The following is a 24,897-nucleotide window of genomic DNA, read 5'->3' as shown; positions in this document are numbered from 1 at the left end:
TAAATGATTCCCCTAAACTGCAAATCCCAAGATTTCATATGATGTTGCCATGGCAGTAAAAGTAGAATAATTGTACTATAACACTGTAGTGTGACAGGGTCCAAAGACACAGAAGTCAATGAATGTGAAGGACATGTGTGGCACAAGGTCTCTTTCCACAATAAAATTGTGATTATGTCACTGGAATACATTAGGTTTCCCATGGGCAATCACCTCCCTAGGACACAGAGAAGGACCTCCCCTCTCTGACCCAACATATATTAATCTGAAGAGGTCATTATCCAGAGTACCACACACTAGGTAAGGACATGGGAGTTCAACATACTAGGACAGGGACATGGGAGATGGTATTTGAAGCCAAGACAACTTAACTGCGGAATGCTCTTTCCCTGGAGCCCCAACTGGCACTAACATTGAAATAATTTATGTGCCAAGTTAAAACTTGGCTATTCATCAAAGCCACTGGACTTCATTAATTCAACCCAAAGACTGTTATATATAGTTTATAAAACTTTAAAAAATAGATTCTGTTTTTAACTCAGTTCTCGTGATACAGGGAACAGAATAAATATTTTAGTAAACAAATAAATAATACTTAGTTCTATGTGTGAAAGAGGGACATCAATTTTGAGAAGATCATTTACGTGATCATCACACAATCTTATACATTTATTAATTTAAAATAATACTTTTTAAAGCTAAGGCAAAAACTTAAAATGGGAATATTTATGATTACCTTCATCCTCATCCTCCAGTTGTGCTTTGGATTCTCTGGGGTACATAGCTCTTCGGAGATTCCTCCTTTCTAGAGTGGTTTGGTCAGCTTCCATATCCTGACAATAAGATTTTAAGATTCAGCTGTTTGGTGTAGGGATACAAAGCTGAACCTATATGACGAAACTGTAGCCGTGCCTTATGGAAGATCTTACACACTCATTTTTTTTTGCTTGGAAGACAGTTCCCCAATTTGGTTAATGCACAAGCTTTGCTTCTTCATTTGGACCATGTCTGATAAAAAGGCATTTTCTAGCTCTTCCAGCATAACTCTATGGTTGAATTTTCTTCATTTCAATGCATGTGAATTCTGGGAACATACCCCCATGGATATGGGGGTCATATTGTATTTTAATTAGAATTATCAAATGAATTTTAGTTTAAGGTCATTTATTGAAAAGAGACCACATGAAGCACATATGAATCTTACTTTGGTGTTAAAGTTAAACTAAAATGTAACTTAGTCCTCTTTGAAGAGAACCATCTTGACTCTTAATACAATGCACAAAATATAGAGCACTAGCTTGCCTTGTGGTTGTAGTTACCTTTTCTAATTCCTGGTCTTGGCGATTCATTAGCGTTTTCCAGTGTTCATATAACTCTACATCATTATTTTGGATGTCCTTCAGTGTTCCTTCTCTAAGCACAGTTCCATCCTTCATGGCAATAATCTAAGGAGGAAGACAACTAAAAAGCTGTTCCACAATAGCACAAAGTTACTTGTTGCTTTGCAATATCATCTTTTTACATTTATTACCTACCACTCCTTATGGCTCAAGGTATACACATGTAATTAGATCAATCCATGTTTTCCCATTGTTCACACTGGGAGATTTAGTACAGAAATGCAAGGACATGGATTTGTAAAAAAATAACATCCAGAGTATTCATTGTATGTTTTTACCCCATCTGGATAATGTTATCAGGGCTGACCTTATTGGTCTCCAACTCCAGACTTCCAGAGATTAGCTTGGTGGGTGGGTTACATGCTGGAGGAAGAATGTAGTAAATCAGAACACTAGAGCCTTTAAATAACCTTAAAGTGACATGTCCTAAAACCAAGGTCATTTTTGTTCTTTCTCAATCCTCTTTAACTGGAGGATAAGTTCAGAACATCATACATGTATTTCAGTATTCTGTGGCTCCTGTAGGTCACAGCAGCACAACTGTGTAGAAACTTCTAATTGTGGGAACACAGGGGGTATAAGGATTTATGTGTATCAAATTCTTTATTCCGAACTTGCTTTTTATTATTGACTTGCAACAAGGATAAGCCAACAGCCATGAAGCATGGGGCCAACTCATCACTCATGAACTCCTAACTTGTGTAATTGCCCACTCACATATATGGAACTACCAGAAGTCTATATTCCTGGTAGGTGCCTTAGTTATTTCTATAAGGAAGAAAAATGGCTAATGCAAAAACAGAGGTACAGTAGAGTCCCGCTTATCCAACCTTCGCTTATCCAACATTCTGTATTATCCAACGCAGTCTGCCTTTTAGTAATCAATGCTTTTGTGGTCAATATTTTCAATACACTCTGATGTTTTGGTGCTAAATTCGTAAATACAGTAATTACTACATAATGTTACTGTACATTGAACTGCTTTTTCTGTTGGATTTGTTGCAAAACATGATGTTTTGATGCTTAATTTGTAAAATAATAAAGTAATTTGACGTTTAACAGGCTTTTCCTTAATCCCTCCTTATTATCCAACATTTTTGCTTATCCAACGTTCTGCCGGCCTGTTTATGTTGGATAAGTGAGACTACTGTAGCTGAATATCCCCCTTTCACTTTTTAAAAATATTCAGGTATTTACAAGAATTCTATTTAACTTATTATCTACAGCGTCCTGTTTGCAGAGTAAGTTCTTTAATGTATACCCCACAAATATAAGGGTTGTATTGCACTTGAGAAACTTCACTGCTTTTGGTAGCTTTTAGGAGAATGTAAACTGGAAGCAAACCTGCCATCCTCCCCACACAATTGGCACATGAAAACCATTGGAGAAATGTCTCTGCCAAGGTTGCTGGGAGCAAATGTGCATTGGTTCTAGTACAGACCTCTAGGCAAATTAAAGGGAATGCAAATCAAATGAGACATTTTATTATTGGTCTTAGCGGAATCAAGGCCAATGGTCCTAGACTTAAGGTAGATGGTGATCACCTTTGTGAGCGCTCATATAGTCCAACACTGAGCTTTGGATTTTCATACTATGTCTACTCAGAAATCCTATTCTGGGGGCATAACTTTTCCAAAATGATTATAATCCAACATAATACGACAACAGCATGCATGTGAATAGTTGTACCTGTGAGTTTTGTGTAATTCTATAACACAGAAAAGAACCAAAAAGTGGCTTCATAGAGAAAAATTAAGACAGTGCTAACAATGTATCAGGCGAGATATGTTATTTTGTCATTTTGTTACTAAAAGACATTCAGTGAAATTGACTAATAATAGACTGAGGACAAAACAAAATAATTCATCGTGTGGTGAAGAACTCTCTCATAAAACACATTGCTACAAGATATAATGGTAGTCATTACCATAGATGTCTTTCAAAGACAGGAACAGTATGTTCAGATGGGACAAAACTATCAAGTTTTAGAGGCAAAAATGTTCTGCCTATCAACATGAAGGTTTTTCTAATTACTCAATATGTGGGGAGAACAAAACAGGAAATGTCTATTATTATCATGTACTCATTTGCTCCAATCTGATCCCATAGTGAAAAGACATGTATGCATCTCTTACCCAATCAGCATGCGGGAGGTACTGCAATTTATGAGTCACTAACACAAGTGTCCTTTTGTCATCTTTAAGGAACTTCAGAATACCTTCCTGCATCAGGTGGTCACTCAGATGAATGTCCAAGGCAGAAAATGGGTCATCCTGGAAATTTAGAGAGCAGTATAGGCAATGTACTATACTTTAGACAAATGGCACTTCATAAAGGAATAGCTACAGTACAAACCCTGTATCTGCAGGCCTAGTGCCAGGAGTTTCACCTATTGACAAAATATATTCTCTCTACGAATTTTCTAGGTGCCCTAAATGATTCCATGGAATGATTCCAACAGAAGTTACCTACTTCTGGAGGACCTAGAAAATTCCTAAAATACCTTTCTCAGAATTTTCTACGTTTTCCAGGGTGATAGTATGGTCACTTATGGGGGAAGTCATCTATTTTAATAGGGTTATTTATTATCCCCGGTTTCCTGTTTCCACAGGAAGTTCAGGAATGTGGATACAGGGGCCATTCTGTGTTTCTAAATCTTCAGGTTTATGAGATCACGGTTTTCCATTTTGTAGAATGACCTGGTGGTCTTACAATGGCAACCCCATCCATGGTCTTCAGTGGTATATTTGAGCTACGAAGGGCCTCAAAGCTCCCCTATTTCTTTTTAACCACCCTTTCCTGTTTTATCATCTGCGTGGTGGCAACCATATTAAAAATCTTCATTGCTGGAGAGTATCTTTATCGCTTGTAGTTCCAAAGTGTGAGATTGAATATTTTTTTAGTATGAATATCCCTTATCCTAAAATTGAAAATGCTCCAAAATCCAAAAAATGTTCTCATGAGTGATTGAGATAGTGACACCTTTGTTTTCTAATAGTTCAATATACACATTTTTCACACACATTGTGTATAAAATTACCTTCAGGCTATAAGTATAAATGCATTTGAAATAAATGAATTTCGTATTAAGATTTCAGTCCCACCTCCAAGATTTCTCATTATGATTATACGCAAATATTCCAAAATCCAAAACACTTCTAGTCCCAAGCATTTTGCATAAGGAAAACCCAATGTGTTTTCCTTCAAACTGTTTTATGAGTGTCCCTTCAACAACTAAAAAGACTCATTAGTCTTGCTAGTAAGTTTAGCTCAAGTTTTATTACATTCAGGCCCCTGCCTCAAAAATGGTATATCTATCCTATAAGCAGAATCCAATGCCAACTAATATGAACATATTTGATGTACATCAGAACTATTGCAATGCTCATGTCTTTCAGGAAATTCCAAATCGTTTGAATTTTTTTTTAAAAAAATGCAACTTTAATCCATATCAGAAAATAAAAGGCAAAAGAGTTAAAGAAAACATGTATAATTTGTTTTAGATAAAAAGTCTTACCAAAAAGACAATGTTGGTATTTTGGTAGAGTGCTCGAGCGACACAGATGCGTTGCCGCTGGCCTCCACTTAAGTTGATTCCCTAGAGGGCATAACAGACCATGAATATTAGTCTACCGAATAAATACTATGACATCTGTTATGATAAGACACTGAAAAATGAGAGCTTTTTAGTAACCATAGCCTAAAATCCACTAAATTTAGAAAAAATAAAATTACAGCTCCTGGTTGATAAACTTAGATGAACCCTGAACTTTCTAAAATAGCAAGCACAGCGCAGTCATTTAGTAGGAAATAAACCAAATGACTTGCAAGTTATAAATACTATACTTTGAGAAAACAGGAATGTAGTTGCACTGTTGCATCATGTTTACTTAGCAATAGCTACCAGCCTGGAGTTTGGGAAAAAAAATTTTTTTGAATAACAAATCCCAGCATCAACCAACCAACATGGCAGGAGGTTCATACTCAGTAACAGTTACATTTCTGAGTCCTGCCTCAGCTCAGGGAAGCTATGAAGCATGTTTCATCATTGCAAGAGGATGCTTCTGAACATCTGAATCAAGTGGTTCCAATTGCCATGAAACCAAGAGGCACATAGTCACCATGCCGGGGGCAGGTTAGAAACTTGTAGCAACTGCAGGTGATTAGGGAAGAACAGACACATATTAGGCTATGTCGACATAGCCAAAGTTAAGTGAAGTCTCCTTTCAACTGCTGCAAGGATTCCAGAGATGCACAGCTACAATTGCAACAGAAGTGCTACATCCCACCATTAATGTGGCTCAAGAGGAAACAGGATTTACTCCAAAGCTTTCAAGAAGTTTCGGAGTGAGCCCAACGTTTTGAAGGTGTAGACAGCTAGATCTGAACTGATCCCCTGTCCACACATCCAGAATGTAATTTTGCCAGCAAGCTTCCTGTTACCATTAATGCAGTGGTGGATCCCCCAAGGACTCTGGGGATAACCCTAGTGTATCGGAAGATGAAAGCACTGAGCTGGACAGCAATGTATTTGTGGGTACTGAGAAGGTTTCTACAGAAGAACTAACTTGTGCCACTATCACTATTGAAAAGGTTGCAAAAAGTAAAAAAAATGTTCTTGTTCTTAATTTACCCTTTCTCCAATTTCTGTCTGATCTCCAAATGGCAACAGATCAATGTCAGGCTGTAGAGAACATGCATCTGTGACAGCTTTGTACCTAAGAATATAAGAACATAACATAAAGAGTTCTTCTAGATCAGTCCAAGGCTTATCTAGCCCTGAATTTTGTTCCTAGCACCTGCCATCTACCATCTTCCCCTGAATATGAGATACATTGAGAAGTGAGCTGTCTATTGGCTTATGGTGGCTCCATATATTCCATAGACAAAGAATACTCAGAGATGTTTTTTCCAGTTCCTGGGATGACCCAACTCATCCAAGTTCTAAACCAGAAATGACCTTGCTTGGCTTCCAAGATCAGATGGGATCTGGCACCTTTAGAGTATTTAGGCACAGGGTGTCCATAAGTTTAAAAAATGACTCCCTGTGTCATTTGTGAAGAGTGAAGAGAATGTTGGAAGAGATTATTCTAATTGGAAATGGGAATTAAGCCATAGTATTTAGGGTGAGTAAGCAAGAAAATCTTGATTATTATGAAACAGTAATTACTCATATAGCAACCTCCACCACTGCAACCAATATTCACATTTCAATAGCAGTTGTAACTGCAGTATATACACTGTTGCTGTGTTAACTATGCCACTGGTTGGGACCCTCACTCTGTGAAGACTGTGTGTTGATCGGCTGCATATCAACCTCCACACATTAAAAAAAGGAATCTTCCAAGAACTTGGAAGGCCATCATACTTGGACAATGAGGGATTGCCTAGGATAGGATAGGATATACTTGTGTATAAGTTGACCTCATGCATAAGTCAAGGTCAGATTTTAGGTCAAAATTAAGGATTTTGATATGACCCATGAGTAAGTTGATGGCCATTCCATGAAGAGATGAAAGTGCTCCCTGTGGAATGACTCTCAGGAAGTCAGCTGCCTCTAGCTACCACTGCCTCCATTTTTCTTCCCAGACATTCAAAAGTTTTAGTAGTGGTGCCGTGGTAACAAAAATAAGGTCAATATTCCTTTAATTTATTACAATATTTATATCCCGCCCTTCTCACCCAACAGGTGAGAATGTGTTCTCCCAGAACAGACTAAGCTTTCTCCATTTGCCACGTTATTCATAGGTGAAGCCTTTTTATATATATAAGAGTTAAGGTACCAGATTTACATTGATCAATTAATAATTCAGCCCAGATTTTTTGGGTAAAAATTTCAACTAACGCTTCTAGACTTAAACATGAGTATATTCAGTAAGCTAAAATTTTGCAACATGGAATGCATGTGGGGTTGCATGATTATTGCAATAATTATCTGCTTGCACCTGTATCAATCATTTCAGTAGTTCCGACATAAGACATTTTCCGTAATGATTGCCTCAATTAAAAGAAGAGCAGCAGAAACATCTGAGAAGGATGGACATTAGAATCATAAAAATATTTAAGGATACCTCTGTTTAATAAATGGACTTCCAAAGGTAATGTTTTCTTCTACGGTTGCGTTCAAGAGCCAGGGCTTCTGGGCTGCATAAGCAACTGGGTATCGATTCCTAAAAGAGGTGGGGTAAAATATTAGTGACTAAAGGTAGGCAGGTTTGAAATGGAGTTTAGCCAAATACTGTCTAAACAAAAATGGTAAGGAACAAAGAAGCAAGCAAAAGAAAAGGAGCTGTTATAGCCAAAGAGGAGGTAAGGTGGGTCAAAATGAAAATGCTACATTAACAGAACTGTTACGATCAGAAAGAAGGGAATTTAAAAGGAAAATATGACATTAGTGCAGCACCCACTCTCTACCTTGGATTTCTTTCTGTAAAAGAAAATCAGACTGTAAAGATGTTACCAGATGTGGTCTATTCACACTTCATGTCAAAACTGAGAGTCTTGATATGCAATGTAGAAGCAAAGCTACCCCATTCTGATACAAGCCATGCCTGTCCTGTCTCTGGAAAGCCTCAGCGTAGTTTGATAAGAAACTGGAATTGTGTCTAAACACAATGCATCACAGACCAATGGGCATAAGTACAGATGATTAACATGTGCATAGATTCCATTGTCTTAGCAAAGATGTCAAGTCATTAACTCCAGACTAATTCTCTCTCATCCTACTTTTTTTGCAACCCTTATAATGATCCAATTTTATTCTCTTCCCATTTTTCACCTATATTCTCAGTTCATCTCAATTTCTGAAAACTGAGTTCAAAGTGCAAACGTAGCTGTTACTCAGTTGACTCAGTATTGGGAGGGCAGCCGCTTGTCCTTCCCAGTAGGTCCAGGCAAATTCCAACTAATGAAGCATCTCCTTGCTTGTGTGAGTTCTTTTTCGTTAATGATTTTTGCCATTTTGGCAACATTTTCATGTTGCTTAGCCACATAGTCCTGATTTTCATCTAGCAGCTTATTTGAAAGTTTGCTTGTTGAAATCCTGAAAGTTGTTAAAAGATTACAACAAATGTAAGGCATTAAACTGATGTAAAATGAAAATGTAATATTCAAAATGCAGATTCAAATATTGAAATCAAAATTTCTCATCCAACTGTTCCCAAAGAAAGGGCATGTTTAATATTTACAGCTATTCAGTTCAGCTCTAACTGCAATTCACATTTTTATTTGTTTCATTAAATAGGTATTGGTAGCTATCTGCAGTTTAATAAAGAAAGAGATGGGTGCTGGGAAATAATTAATGGTGGTTAGAAATATTTCCCACAAGTTCACATATTTAAGGAGTTTAGAAGGCACAAAAACACATTTCACAAAGTTAATTTCCTTTGAGATGTCAGGTATCTGATAACACAGTGGTTCCCAGTCACGGCCACATCTCCTAAAAGTTAATGTTGGAAATGCCCTTTAGTTCAAAGGCTGTCTGTACATTTGAGTAATTCTGAATTTTGGCTCAGTTCTAATAACAATAATGGAAACTAAATCCTGCCACTATGGATCACAAGCATCACCAATTCATGGACCTCCCCTTTGAGTAGCACTCTCTACACTCATGTAATCTGAGTTTCATGATGGATAAAGCAATGGAGCCAATATTTACTGGCCATATTGAATAGAAAGCAATATCAGCTCCCGTGTTCTGATAGCCTGTCATGAGAGGGGGAATTATAGCCTGCAGGCCACATGTGCCCAACAATTTTTGCTTATCTCAGCCTTCTGATACCTCTAAAGCTCTAGAGTGGGGAATTAAAATGGGGGGAAAGAAAGGTTTTGGTATTTGACCACATGACGTCACTGGTTGCTGATGTTACCTGTACTGGATTTTAAATATTGTGACACGTATCCATAAATAGACTTCTATAAGAATTTCAGATGGATTTCTTCCTGACCCCCCCCCCCCCTTTGCCCCCAGTCTCCAGGACTGGGAACCAATGTGTTGAAGAAATCTACTCGTTAATAATATCTAGCAAAGTATTGCGAATGAGATGGAGAAGCAAGGCGCTGTTTGAGGGAACAACAGGTAGGGTTTCAAGAAGAAGAATATTCAAGAACAATACCTCCGATTTGCTTCAAAAGAAGGCTCAGTTTCATTTACACTGCAAGTTATAGCAAACAATATTTTAGTAGTGGTTGGGGAAAAGATATCAGCAGCTAGGAGAATAAATTTCACATATTGGGGGAAAATATTATTCCTCTACACACAAAAATCTGACGGTAATAAGAATTCTATATTCTGTTAAAGATAATGTAAAATTATTGGAATTTTGACCACTTTTGTGAATTCCCTATTATGCAACCATAACCACAATCTGATACAGTAAGCGCTCCAGATCTTCCAGCACAACTGACAATATGGACAACTTCCATTGGTAGGATCTACAAACTCCTAGTGAAGTATTCTCTTTCCTCCAGAGTGACCTAGAGAATCCTAGAGAGAACATATTAATTAAATCCACAGAAGTGAAACATGCAGATATGGAAGGCCAATGGTAAAATACATTTTAAAATGCCACACAATGTTCTGCTGATTATACCGTTCTCTATTCCTTTTGTAACAAGCCATAGGGTTGCCAGTTCAGGACCATCCCAGACCATCCCAAACCTGATACTGAGAGACAGCCTCTGGTGATATTATTAAGCATTATATGTTAAAGACTGACCACAATTGCTCACTTGCTCGGGTATACTGGATAAAGAATGTTTAATCTAGTCAGAAAATGGATGTAGAACAGAACAGAGGATGGCCACTGGCATCACAAAAACTTGGAGGAAAAGCAGAGACTAAGCAAATAAATACACAGAACCCCTGGGGAGTTTTTGCGAAATACAGCAATAAATCGATTAAGCTTTGGAAAGTTTACAAAGCTGCAGCTCTACTGGCTCAGCTAGAGACATGAACCCAGCCCTTTTATTTTGACTGAAGCTGAGGCCACCAAAAAAGAATTAAGACCCTTGTCTCCTTCCTGGAAATGGACACTTAGGGACAGACTCTGAGAATCTGGCAATCCTAATTGTAACATACCTTGTACACCCCAGTTTGTAATTTGGTGGTACTATTCCTTTATAAATCCCCTTGGCATCAGTGTTTCCAGATGCATACTGCTATCCCAGGCTAACATGGCTATGTCTCTGAATTCTATCCAGTTGTCAATTTAGTTCCATTGATTGCTTGACCTTATTTCAAAATTCTACCCATATTGGGAACACTGACCAAATTTATTCATTTTCTTTTCCTGCCCTTCTCTCAATATGGAAGTCAATCAGGTAACTTCAAGCTCACCTGCCACACATTTTATCTGAACCATTTTGCACAAGATTCTGAATTCCTTGAAGAACTTGTAAACAGTGCATGCATGCAAATGACAGTAATACAATGTATAGCTTGATGGTTCATTATTAATAAGGGTGAATGCTTCACTGCAGAAAGCAATGCTTTGCTAAAACAAGCAACCTAGGTGGTGGAAAACACATATAAGAAGGAAATGGCATTATTGTTAATGAATTCAGTATTACATGGATACTGTATAGACATTTTTCATAAATCCCAAGAGCATGAGGCAGATTTAAATGAAGGAATGATCATCTGAAGCAAAAGAAATCCAGGTTGTAAAGTCTATTTATATTCATATTAATAGAATGCTATTAATTTTAGGGTAAGGGTGTTTTTTTTAGTATATACTAGTAGTGTAACTTGGTATTTTATGTTCAAAGAAACTCACTTCTCTGTTTGAGCATAGGATATCAAGTTACACAACTATAACTCATGCTTAAAACCACAGGACAGAAAACATGGCTGCAGAGCATGACAGTATCTGTATTATTGTAGTTGGCCTATATATCTCCATGAGCTTACTTCCATAAGATCAGTTGGCAAACTCAAGCATGCAGAATTATGCATTAAGAGAACAATGAAAGGGATTAAATCCTTGATTATTATTTCAGGGATCTGAAACCAATTAGGTTTGAATTTAATAATACCTGTACGGTCCTTTTGAAAACGCCTCTCTGTCAGGCAGTCTGAAATTAACACAACCATATTGGTTTGTGCCAGTTATAACAAAAGGTTGGGAAACATTATTGCATAGCTTTTCTGTATGACCACTCCTCTTCTGGAAGACATTTTACTAGAGTTGCCAAATGTGATTAACATAGAACATACGAATCAAATCTGTAAATAATCAGATTCATAAAAGTTAAACATGCAAGTGTGGAGGACCTACTGTATGTATGGAATATCAATGAAAAGGAACAACTAGTAGACAGACAGGAATGGTAAAAGTTGGGGGAAACTTTGGGAAATAATAGTCATTTTGCTTTGTCATCACTCTGAAAAAATGAAATTATTTTATTGTATAAGAAAAGGCTAGAACAACCTATTTTCCACCAGTGCATTCAGTAATTAAAAGGTATTACTAAAGTCTTATGTTTACAACGGATCATAAGACCATTCTTAATTTTTAAACTGCTTTGCTCTATTGGTTGGACTTTTCACAATGTCAAATTTCAAAGGGCCACACTCCTAAAGTTCACGGTCCTAAAACAGTGTCCACCTCATCATACTGAAAGTTCTTATTAAAGTAACAGATTAATGGAAAACATACCGATTCCAGCGAACTTTGCCTTCCAATGTTTGCATCTCGCCAAGAATAGCAAGGAGGAGAGAAGATTTGCCACAACCAACCTGTCCCACAATCATTGTCATTTGGCCTGGAACAAGAAGGAAATAAAAATGTGACTTATTGAACTGTTCTAAAAATAAAATAAATTATTACTTAATGCTTATAATGCCCCTTCTAACGCCATTATTACTAGCTCTGGTTGACACAGGCTGCTATCCTATTGATTAAACCTAACTACAGGAGAACCATTAAATCAATGGTTGAATGGTGAGCCCACATTTGGGTAAATGTGATTGATTCAATGGCTTTACTGTAGTGAAGACTAACAGTAGGATTCAGGTTAATGCCACTGACAACATACATTAGAAGTTGTACTCTTATAGACTGCATGCTTCCTATCCTGCTATAAAACATCTGGAGAATATAGGATTAATTATTCTGAATGAAATATAGTCAAATGTAGAAAGTTATTAATCCTACCTGTAGGAATTTTGATATCAATATTGGATAATGTGGCTAAACCACTTCCCCATGAGAAGTACCCATTGGTTACCTGCAATGTAGAATAGGCACATCAGAACTTCGACAAACAAATGCTACTTCTATCCCAGAATCCATAAAGAGACCCTTAAAAAATCTCTCAAAAACTATGTTGAGAGTCTGTTGAGGGGAGTGGGGCATGAGATTCCATGCGAGTAAAATACAAAGCAAGAATAAAGTGCATTGAAAATTAAGCATTGCTAACTTCCTTAATGCTAAAGTGCTCATAATAATACAATTTATGCAAAACAAAACTGGTGCAAATACCTTTATATCAACTTTGGCTAATGAAAAACATTGTATACTATAGATCCCCACTTGAACAGCAAATGATAAAGGAAGATTTAACATTACTTCCAGGCAAGAAACTGTTCTTCAAAGGAGTGTTGCCCACCCAGGATTGGAAAATACTACTTGCCTGGCTGTATGGATGACTCTTAAATTTTCTATCAATTCATGGATTCAAGAATAGGCAGATGTAGTCTTCCAGATATTTCTGGAATCAATTTCCCATAGTTCTTTGCCATTGTCTATGTTGGCTAGCCTTCTTGGAATGGTAGACTAAAAACTATCTGGAGGATCACAACTGTTCATATCTGCATTAGCTGGTCACATTGGGCAGTTGACGTAAGTAGAAAAGATGAAGGGTGTTTAAAAAAAAGAAAGAAGAAGAAGTACCTTGATAGCACAGTCATCAATGTCATGGTAACGGGATGGTATCCTTAATGTATGCTCATAGATGTCCAGTTGGTGTCTCAATGGCTGCTTCCGGTTTATGGCTTTGGGGTGCTAAGCATGTTGACAGCAAGTGGGGGAGAGAGAGACAGAAACTTCTTTATTTCCTTTATGATTAACCAGCAAACTCACCACATCACATGCATTATCCTAGGATCAGATACCCTCACCCTTCCAGTGTAATTTCACTTTGGAGTATTGCAGGAAGTTAAAAGGAATAGTTGAGTGGAGATATTGGTGTCTCTGGTGACTCCATTCTGGCATTTGATCCAGAATCAACAACCTTGGCAGATCCTTTAAAGTTCTCTGAAATACCGTAGTTTCAGCAATCCCAAAGGGATGTCGCTCTCTCTTGATATTCCCATGGTTTGTAGAGGAACTAGCAGGTCAGATCAGAAATCACTTTGTCCGAACCTGGAGCAGCTTTGCAATGAGTATGGCATTTCACCAAAGTAGATGTGGAATCAGATTTGGAATACAACTTCCAAAACCACATGGGGTTATGGTGGAAATATGAAACTGTAGGTAATAGTGAACTCTATTGAAATGAAGAACTTGCAGCAGAAAACATGCCAAAGAATCATGCTGGAGGACCTTGAAAACGCCTACGGATAATGCTTTTCCTGCATTTCTAGGTCATCCAGTACAACTCCTGTGGTCAGCATCCAGGGGAAACAAACCTTAAAATTGCACCAAACAATGTGTAGAGTGAGCACCTCTCTAGGCCTGCCAGCATAATTCTATGTTCAGCTTGATCGAAGTCATACTGTGCTGTCCTTCCTATTCTCATTCCTATCTTTACAACAAGGAACCCCCATAAATTGAAATGTGCATGTGCCATTCCATTACAATCAGTGTAACCATTCTGTAGTCAAGTTTAAAATGTAATGTAATGAACTGGTCATTAATATGTTTGGACCAGAATTTTATGTGTGGATTCTGTTTTAGAAAGAGTGCAATGCAACACTTACAAATCCTGGATGCTTCTCACAAGTCTCATATGGTAAGGCACTGTCCCCATTTCTCCAGCTGTCATCTGCAATCTCATCGCTTATGAGAAATTCATTCAATTTTTGTACACTAAAAAGAGAGAGAAAGAAGGAGTAGTTTATACTTGTCACCGTCCATTGCAAAATTGTGTCACTGAACACTGAATGGAATCTGTCCTAGTTGACAATAATGATTTATGGCATGGTGACAGGTGCCAGTTAGATAAAACCATGCATCAAATCATTTAAGTTCTCCACGATGAAGCCATTTTATACTAAGGGTGAAAGGAATAAAATTATGTGTTTCCTAGCTTTCCAACAGTAAAAGAAAATTAAGAAGGGAAGAATCCTAGCATGTTTGTCATCTTAACATTCTACTTTTCTTTCTGGGAAGATTTTCAAATGCCAACCTCCATTGTTTGCAGTCTGAAACGGTATGATTTAGAAAGAGTGACAGCCACATTCTTCTGTAAATGGATCACTGGTTATGAGCATGGTAGTAGAACCATTTTGGGTGAAAAATGTATTCTGAGCTGTGATGCTTATCACACAAGTAACTTGTTTCAGGTTGGTCCATTTGAAAATTGCTTCTGGAATTTTTGACTGGAATGGCAATGTGCTATTTCTCAGCATCACTGCATCAATGGAGTTTGGACCCATGTTTTTGATTTTGGCACTTGAAATATGTCAATATCATTTACCTCATCCTGTTTATTTTACCTGCTATTCCAGGATTGTTGTTTTAAAAGAAGCAAACAACTGAAGCAACAGATTCAAACTACAGGAAAAATATTTCACCTAAACATTAAGAAAACCTTACTGATGGTTAAAGCTGTTTGACAACGGAATATGCTACCTTGGAGTGTGGTAGAGTCTCCTTCTCTGAAGGTCTTTTAAACAAATGCTAGAGAGCCATCTATTGATTATATATTCCTAACTGGTGGAACAGTTTGATTCGGATGCCTTTTCTAACCCTAGGGGCTTTTCTAGACCTGCCAGAAATTGTGAATCACAGCAGAAGTCAGTTAACTCAGCTTTACTCTGCATTAACGGAAGTTGGGGGATGCTCTGAAATGTTGGTAAAACTCCACACTTTGGGGTTGGTGCAGACAGCTGGACCATGAAATTCTGGAGTGGAGCCACAATTTGAGATTGGTGGGGAGAGTTTCACCAATCCAAATTTGAACCATTTCACTGTCCATATGAGCCAGTACTGCCATCACCTTTCCTCTGCAGTGTAGGGAAAAGGGCATGGAATGAAACTATAGTAGCTGACCATGGAGCTCCTAGCAGCTCCTGGCCTTTCCTCCAGAGCTTCGTGGCTGCCTGCCATGACAACAAAGGATAGCCCAGGTAAGGATGACTATCCAGTGGGGCTGAACTGGGTTTGGTCCAATTGTGCAGTCTGGATTTCTCTGCTGTGATTTGTGTTTACACATAATCTGCAGAATCAAGGGCTGGTCCAGAGCAGAAATGTTTCTAAGAGCTCCTGAGAATTCTAAAGTTGTCCCAGTTCAACTACTAGATGCGTTCTGGGATTTCTCTGCTGGATTTCCCTACTAGGAGGACAAACAAAACCACAACCTTACTACATCCAGTATACTCCCTATAGCACAATGAAGTGGGGGGGGGGGGGGAGGAACATTCTCACACCAAATGGTTATTAAACCACAGTGGGAGAGTGAGTCATTCACGGATTATTTCCAATGGATAATAAATCCATTCCCAAATGACCCACAAACAGAACAGCACGCTATAGCATTGGGAGAGCCACATCATGCAATATGTACTTGGCAAGGAGAAGCATGATATATACAATTGTGGTATAATGGTGCCATGGTGCAACAATTCTAAAGTCGATTCCTACCTAAAAAAATACATCTTTTTAAAGAAATATGTCTGAAACTTTCAAATACTCCTCTAAGTTCAAATGGAGTTGATCAAACATCCATGAATGCAGATTTTAAGGCTGCTGAGAATGGTGAGAAAGCCCTTTATAGTCACTTCTAAGATGAGTAACTGTAATGATCACTTTGTAACTGTGGCAAGTAAACTCTGCAAGCTGCCAAGATTGGTCTTTCTGAGCCAGGAAATGTGAAACTTGGCAACACGATTAGATTTACTACATGATAAGCTAATTATGGAGTAAGACTCTCGCGTGCCCCTGGGGATATTTATATGAACAAGAGCTGAGAATTCCATTTTTAGTAGACGCCAATGGTGCATTCAGGATTCACTGGGGTTCATTTAGCACTGCAGAAAGTGCTTCTCTGCTAAATGAAATCAGGGAGGTTAGTATGGCACAAGCATGTAAGCACTTAATGACCCTGGGATCAGAGCACTTAATTCTATAATTTGATGGATGATAACAGGGGAAAGTGTGGCTAAGCATTCATTATTCTACAAAACTCTTTGTTGGGGAATTGATTTGGCTGTCAGAGGACACAACCCCTAAATGCTGAAATTTGTCTTGGCAATACGGGATCTGTGGAATGGCCTAAATGCAGAGAAGATGATAGACATGGTCTCCTAGTGAGGCAAACTGCTAAATATAGCATGGAAAGAGTTTAATCATTTAAACAAAGGGAAGGAGTTGTTTACAAAAATGGCGTCTTCTCACGCCAATACAGACAGCATTGAGCTAGAAGGACAAATAAGCAGTTTTCTATGATCCCATTTTTGATCAAGTAATAAATAATAGTTATAAACTAATGTAGTATATACATTCATTTATCTAATGGTTCATAATTGGGGTCAAGGGTAAATTACTTTGCTGATCTTAAAATGTCTACATCTATACAAATACAGATGGAAAGGGGGGTATAAATGATAAAAGAGAATGAGAAAGCACCCTGAAAAGAAAGAGAGGGGAGAGCAAGAAAACTACATTTATTAGGGACCCAGCATTAGAAACTCCCATCCCAGGAAAAAAATGAAATTTGTTGAAGTGAGATAAAAATGGGCCCTCATAATCTGAAATAGGATAAACTATTACTGTTGCTATCTTTTCACCAGGGTTCAAGGACCAGGTGGATTTGCCAACAATGCCCAGGCAATTGGACTTTGTTTTTGTTTTTTCCAATAGAGACAAAATGTGCTTCTTGTGGTAGCTGTTATTGCTCCAATGTACTACTCCCAAAACACAATGTTGTGTTTAATTTTCTGCTCCACCAAAACTAAAGAAGAAGAAAAGTAACAACTGAAACATTGTTCTCAAAATTCTGGGGAATATATGATGGTGGTTTGAGTGTTGGATTAAGACTCTGGAGACCCGAGTTTGAATCCCTGCTCAGCCATGGAAACCCTCTGGGACACCTTAGACAATTCACACCTTCTCAGCCTCAACTAGGACAATCGCCTCCCCAATAAATCTTGCCAGGAAAAACCTGTAATGGATTCATCTTAAGGTTATTTTAAGTCACAAATTACTTAGACACACAACTGTGTGTGTTTCCTACAGTTTCCTCACAGAGCTCCAAAACACTGGATCATCCCAATGATTCTGTAAAATAAAATGGTCCCCGGGAAAATTTTGCTTATAGAACTTCTTGATCGGCTTTCAGCAAGAGAAGATCTGAGATGATAAATTGAAACACATTCTTGCATGAGGCTTTAGAGATACTATAAAGATAGAACAATGAACAATGTAATTTAATGGAGGAAAATTTATTTATGTGTTGATAAAATTCACATACCTTATGATAGCCTTGACGGCAAATCTAACAACAGTGGACAGGAGGAACAGTGGGGTGACCAGGATGTGGAAAAGCGATAGAGATGCAAATGCCTGGGCCGTGGTTAGCTGCTTCTCTTCTGAATACGTGTACGTTAGAAATGTCTGCCATATCAGGAAAAGGAAAAGGTTAATAGAGAAACATGTTGACTTTGGGGAAAACAAAACTTATGTGGTATTCCAGTTCAATTCAACAAAGGCACAATTCAACATTTCTGTTGAGTTTTCAGCTTTTCAAACTCCTTTGCCCTTGTTATGTTTCAATTGTCCATAGCTGATCTTGCATACTCTTCCCTTTAGGAACTGTGGGCATAAACTGGAGTGAGAATCAGAACGTGCAGTGTGTATTCTGATTCTCACTCCAGTTTATGCGTATGACCAAAATGGCAAAAGTTCTGGAAGCCAAACCCTATGAAGAACTGCTTAGTGAGCTGGTAATGTTTAGCCTGGAGAAGAGACAGTGAAAGCCATGTTTAAATATTTGAAAAGATGTCATAATGAAGAAGGAGAAAGTTAGTTTTATGCTGCTCTAGGGCACAGAGTATCAGATTCAAACTACAGGAAAAGAGATTCCATCTAAATATTAGGAAAAACTTCCTGATGGTAAGAGCTGTTCAATAGTGGGATATGCTGCCTCAGGGTGTGGTAGAGTATTTTTCTCTAAAGATTTTAAACCAAAGGATGATAGCCATCTATTGGAGTACTTTGAAGTGTAAAGAATATTTGCATTTTACCCTATTCATGATGTGAAAAAATATTCACATAGTCAGAAACTTCTTTGGAAAAAGTGTAAATGTATTTTTTTCACTCCGTGTGAACATCCAAAAGTCAAGGTTTTGTTGCTGTCATGAGCAGCAACAGTTGCAAGTACATTTTTTACTACTGAAAAATAGTGAAGTGAGATTTTTTAAATAAGGGAATTTTTGTGCAAAACCCCCACTTTTATGTGCGAAGAAATGCCAAAATGTGGCATTATCAAAATGCACAAAATGTGAAAAACCAAAAAATGCACAAACAGTAGAAAATGTCTAGAATTTTCTATTGCTTCCCATAAGAACATCATAATCAAAACATTTCTATTCCAATATTGAACTGAGTTCTGGCTTGCAACCTTGGGAGCATTGTATATCTTAGCCTATAGTTTAAAAACTTTATGTGCTAAAAGCCTATCACGATAAAAAGAGAATTCCCTGGGAAGAAAGCGCCAGAGCCCAGGGCCAGTAAAGGAAAAGAAATATGAAAGATTGCTATAATGTTTGGCCATTGCATCAAGATTATTACACGCACAAAATGGAAAAGTGCACTAATTTCAACAAAACAGGATTGGCTTTTAAAAACTGACGTAGCCATATAAGGCTACGTCATATCAAGGCAAATAATCCACAATATCTGCTTTAAACTGGATTATCTGAGTCTGCACTGCTATGTAATCATGTTAAATGTGGATTTTATACAGTTATGTGGAAGGGGCCTGAAATGGATAAATCTGCTTTGGTTAGAGAAAAATCACTGCTGACATTTTTGAAGTAGCCCTCCTTTTGCAGAAAAGGAGGGAATAATAGTGTATGAAATATTTATTATCTAGAGCAGAAAGATTTAATGTAGTAGTAGTAGTAATGCAGCAGTAGTTTTTTTTCGTGTCGGAGCAACTTGAGAAACTGCAAGTTGCTTCTGGTGTGAGAGAATTGGCTGTCCGCAAGGACATTGACCAGGGAACGCCCGGATGTTTTACCATCTTGTGGGAGGCTTCTCTCATGTCCCCACAAGGGAAGCTGGAGCTGACAGACAGGAGCTCCCCGGGATATGAACTGCCAACCTTTTTATAAGCAGTCCTGCCGGCACAAGGATTTAACCCATTGCATCACCGGGGGCTCCTAGTAGTAGTAGTAGTAGTAGTAATAATAAATGTATTATCTACCTCTCCGTGCAGACATTTAACCTTTCCTCTTTTGCTGTTTTTAACTGTGTTTTCCCCTTTTCTTCTTTCCCTTTTCTTTCTTTTTTCTATCTATGCTTTTTAATTTATTTGGAAATCTGTAATAAATATATAGAGAGAGAGGTCTTAAGCTATTTGTATATGTCATTGCAAGTACCTTGAATTCAGACTCCAACTTTTTTCAAGACCGTGTTACATGATGCAATTTCTAAGTCATCTTCAAGGGCAGCCCCGCACACTAGCAGCCTAACGGAGGAGTTACCACTATGCGAACTACTGTAACTAGATCACTTTGGTTCTTCCTTGTGCCTTTAGCCCACCCCTTACTGGCATACAGTCTCAGTGGTTTCCCAACCTATTTTAAGAGCTTCTGCTGACTAATAGCAATAATAATAATAATAATAATAATAATAATAATAATAATAATAATAATAATAATAATAATTTTATTCTTATATCCCGCCCCATCTCCCCGAAGGGACTCGGGGCGGCTTACATGGGGCCAAGCCCGAATAGAACAATAAAAACAAGACAAGAAACCACTAAAACCAATAATCAAACCATAAAAACAAGTCATAAAAACCACATACAAGATAAAATGTTAAAATCATGAATAAGGTTCAAAGAATCTAGGCCAAAGTGCTAAGAGTGCAAATAAATCATATCATCAAGGGAAGGAGGTTACTCAGCTGTAATGGCTATAAGTGCCATTATAATACTGGGGAAGGCGTTCACTGAAATGGACAGCTGGTCAATGATACAGAGATAGTATAGTAGGGAGATAATTGCAATGGCTACTAGGAGCGAAGTATAGTTCCCACACTTCCTTGAGTCTTGTATTGCATTATACAGCCCCTTTCAAAAGAGTTCTTACCGCAAGGACAGCTGCAATTGGTATAGCTGCATTCATAAAGACTGTGGAAATAAACATAACCATTAGCACAATAATATATCAAGATTAATCTGGTTTTAGGCACTCATTTGAACTTTTGCCTTAATATGCTTTCCTTCCCAGAACGTAACATACTGGCCAGCTACTTAGCAGGCAATTAAAAAAAGCTTCTTCATGTCAAACAACCAAAAACAAAACCTTGGAAATACAGTTTGTGTATTTTGTTGAGCTGGAAACTGTATTCCCAGAGGAATTGTGGTGCTGTGTATATCACAATCAAAATGTAGTTCTGGATATGTATGTGTGGGAATTATTTTACATACCAGAGTTATGTTAACCTTAATCCCAGGGTGGTCCCTAAACATATAAATTTTAAATTATCAGACATCCTTTGATACTGTCTTGGTAATTAATAGTGTAAACTAACCGATGTCACCAAGTTTAATAAGGAAGTTTAAACAATGATTAGGCTTGCTGTTGTTACACTTGTCCCAAAGTATGAGAAAGGGAAAAGGGGGTCAGAAGAGCAATTTTACTGAATCATTTTTTCCCTTTAGTCCAGTTGCATAAATGTCCAAGCCTCACAAAAATCTTTTTCCATCTTACCAGGAAATCTCTAACATTGAAGGAGGGAATTTTAAAAAAATATCAAAGAGATGCTCCTTGTTGTTTCTGCTTTCAAGTCCTTTCTGACGTATGGCAACTCCAAGGCAAATGATCAGGGGGTTGTCTTGGCAAACTTAGTTTAGAGCAGGCTTTCCTTTGCTCTTCTCTGAGGCTGAGAGAAGATTATTTGCCCAGGGTCACCCAACGGGTTTCCATGGCCAAGTAGTAGTTCTCCACAGTCCTAGGGCTCATCTAAACCTATAGCAAAATCCAGGCCAACTCCAAGTAGCAATACTACTGGACTACTACGTAGCTCAAAGAGGTCCCCTAGTCATAACTAGGTGAGGTGCTCTCCCAGAGCACAGTGGCCATCTGCTATAGTAACAGAAGGGGACACAGGTCCAACCCATTCCATTTTCCCTGCAATGCAAAAAATAGAGAAAAGAAGATGGCGGCATTGGGCCATGTGGCCAGGGGACTGGTTTGGATCACAACAGGTTCATCCCTCCAAACAACCTCAAAGTGCAGAGCTGGTCGACTTAACATCAGTGTTCGATAAAATTAGTTTTTAAAAAACTGGGGGTTTGGGTCAGTATAGAGAAGCCCTAAGTCAGCACAGTACATCACATTGGTTCTCCTACTTAGGGAAATATGTCTTGCTTTGGAGCTTGGGATCCTTCTCTCTGCTGATCTGGCAAACAGTAGCTTCAAAAATAGTGATTGAATTTGTTTCTGCCTTTAAATGTTATCCTGAGATGGGGGTTCAGAGGTCAGTTCCCCCTGTGACCTATTGCAGTATCCCAAAAAGTAAAAGTGAAAAGGGCCAGAAGTTTATATAGCAGTTCTTTAAAAAATAGTCAGGGTTCTGCTTCATTCAAAGGAAGAATGACACTCTGGAAACTCTGAGGTATGGCAAGTGCCTTGAGAAGATGATTTCTTGTTTGGGTCCAGGCTATTTGTCTGACCACATCTTCCCATATAGACCATCTCGTGCATTGCAGTCATCAGAGGAGGTCCTGCTCTCGGTCCCACCCCTGTCTCAAGTGCAACTGATGGGAATGAGAGGGGAGGCCTTCTCTGTGATCACTCCCTGTCTCTGGAACTCCCTCCCTAAAGAAATTAAAATGGCTCCCACCCTCCTCTCTTTTAAAAAACTCTTGAAAACGCACCTTTGTACCTTAATGTATGAGGAGGAGCAGGACTAGGACACTAAATGAATCCCATCAGAATGCTGGCTAACTTACTTCTATCTCATGGCTGCTATGATACATTTTACGTGAACACCTGTGATAGCCACTTCTAATGTTTTTAACTGTTTTAGGATATATATCTGAAGGCTTACTTATGCTATTAGTGAGTTTCTATTTTATTAGATTATTTTTATTCTGTCCTCATTTTGATATTTCATTCCTTTGCTATAAGTTTATTGCTATTATTGATTATTATTCTGTATTTTTAATGTGTTTTATATGTATTTAGGGCATTGAATGTTTGCCTTCTTTGTGTGCAAACTGCCGAGTCCTTTCAAGGAGATAAGGTCGTCTAGAAATAACGTCCAATTATTATTATCTTGTGAGAGGATTCCCATGCTCCTCAAATCTAATAGGGACCACCAAACAGCTGGACACCTAGAAACCTGGGTTACTGTTAGTATGTTCTAACTACTAGAAAGTGGGTTACTGTTAGTATGTTCTCCATATTGTTTAGCCTAGAGTGCAAAGAGCAGGTGCCTACTATTCACAAGAGGTCCCTCCAAACACTTAGTGAGCAATTTGTGAGGCACATGTATGATCAATACCTGAAAACGTACTTGGCACCCTCATATAGAAAAAATAAAGAATACCCCTTGCAATAAGGGACACCGGGCAACCCTACTTTTGGGGGAATGGGAGTTTTAGGGGATCACAAAAATGTTACCCACTTCTTTTTGACCCAACATCTTTTAATGCTATCACTTATGATAATCCTTTGCTATTATGGAGTGATCTTCATTCTTCCTACTTCTGCTTTTACAGTATTGTTGTGTGTCTCTATAATATAACATAATTTCCTTCAGCTATGAAAATTTAAAACCAATCTGAACTTATCTTTGGATAAAGAATAGAGGGGTATAGATTACTAGACAGACTAATTAAACAAGTCCTAAAAATCACATTGCATATAGAAATACAATTACTTACTGGAGAGAGATGTGTAAAGAGCAAAAGTTTTGAGACTGGTGAGTTCCTTCATGCGTGTCTCTTCCACACTTCTACAGAATATGTGCTCCCAAGCATACAGCTTTAACAGTTTGATACCTTTCAGTATTTCATTGGTTTTCTTCAGCCGTTCTGTAGAGTAATCCTTTTTCCATTAAAAATGAGAGAGGAAAAATGTATTAGTCTCTACTTATAGAATAAGCAAACAAAGAACATAAAATGACATATTAGAATAAAACTTTCCAGCTTTTACATCTGCAAGAATACTTACTTTTGGAATTCTTCCCATGTGAGTGATAAAATAAGTTCTGAAGCTAATGGTCTCATCTGTCTGACTATCATATTTGTGCATTAAAATACATTTTGAAGATAAAAGTTCATTTCAGACAAGCTTTCAGTTCAAGCCATAAAGTCTGACCTGAACAGAGTACACATTTTAATACTAGCACAAGCATAGTTTGTCAATTTGAAAATCATATCAAACTGCAGATAGAAATTCAAGCCATGAGGAAGGGAAAATAATAACCCTCCAGTATTCCAAGCCATAATTTGAGAGATCCAACACTTTAAATGTCCACTGTCTAAGAGAAGGAATAATTATATTTCCCCCAATTAAAAAAACTCATTGTAATAAATATTAAATTAAATATCACATTATTTTCCTTCCAAATTTCCAGCAGGTAGTCCCAATAGTTTTCATTCTGCATATACTGTATTTTTAAACAACTTTTCTGAGTGTTTAAGTAAATGATACGTCTTTGAATAAAATTCATGGTATTCAGATTGTTCTTGTTCTGATATGAAATCCAGTGGACATTAAATCTATTTAAATGAAGATATTAAGTAGCATCTACTTTGAACATACATTGCTTTAAGATCTCATGTTATCGTGTGGTTTACAAATACAGCAGACTCTCAATTTTTGTCAGGATTAGGGGTGGAGCACCAACATGAAACTGGAAAAAACAATGAATTAACAACACCACTATGATTTTATCTGAGTGTACACCTCTCTAGGAACCTATAGATCCTCCAGTGCAATTCTGTGGTCAACCTCCAATGGAAGTTGACAATCGATTTGCATTGGAGGACTTAGGAATTCCTAGGCCCCTTCTACACTGCCATATAATCCAGATTATCAAATCAGATAATCCACATTATCTTCTATGAACTGCATTATATGAGTCTACAC

At 37.8% G+C, this 24,897-nt stretch overlaps 1 protein-coding gene across 7 annotated transcripts in view; it reads right to left on the bottom strand.

Annotated features, from left to right (window-relative positions):
* Positions 1–24,897, bottom strand: part of abcc9 (ATP binding cassette subfamily C member 9) — a 76,923-nt gene that overhangs the window by 36,584 nt on the left and 15,442 nt on the right. For 3 of the 7 annotated variants that reach the window (XM_062983220.1, XM_062983219.1, XM_062983223.1), the window contains 15 exons: positions 23,688–23,850; positions 20,884–20,924; positions 18,036–18,178; positions 14,323–14,431; positions 13,295–13,405; positions 12,557–12,629; positions 12,059–12,164; positions 11,436–11,474; positions 9,515–9,553; positions 7,472–7,570; positions 6,034–6,118; positions 4,918–4,998; positions 3,536–3,673; positions 1,320–1,445; positions 737–833 (listed from right to left, as the gene is read on the bottom strand). In XM_062983220.1, the coding sequence (XP_062839290.1) occupies positions 737–833; positions 1,320–1,445; positions 3,536–3,673; positions 4,918–4,998; positions 6,034–6,118; positions 7,472–7,570; positions 9,515–9,553; positions 11,436–11,474; positions 12,059–12,164; positions 12,557–12,629; positions 13,295–13,405; positions 14,323–14,431; positions 18,036–18,178; positions 20,884–20,924; positions 23,688–23,850 (1,450 nt within the window). The remainder of the gene's footprint in view (positions 1–736; positions 834–1,319; positions 1,446–3,535; positions 3,674–4,917; positions 4,999–6,033; positions 6,119–7,471; positions 7,571–9,514; positions 9,554–11,435; positions 11,475–12,058; positions 12,165–12,556; positions 12,630–13,294; positions 13,406–14,322; positions 14,432–18,035; positions 18,179–20,883; positions 20,925–23,687; positions 23,851–24,897) is intronic. The other 4 variants (XM_062983224.1, XM_062983221.1, XM_062983225.1 and 1 more) reach the window with 2 other exon arrangements.

The sequence above is a fragment of the Anolis carolinensis genome, chromosome 5 (genome assembly GCF_035594765.1).
Source record: "Anolis carolinensis isolate JA03-04 chromosome 5, rAnoCar3.1.pri, whole genome shotgun sequence".
NCBI classification, from domain to species: Eukaryota; Metazoa; Chordata; class Lepidosauria; order Squamata; family Dactyloidae; genus Anolis; species Anolis carolinensis.
This window is presented reverse-complemented; position numbering and strand designations above follow the sequence as displayed.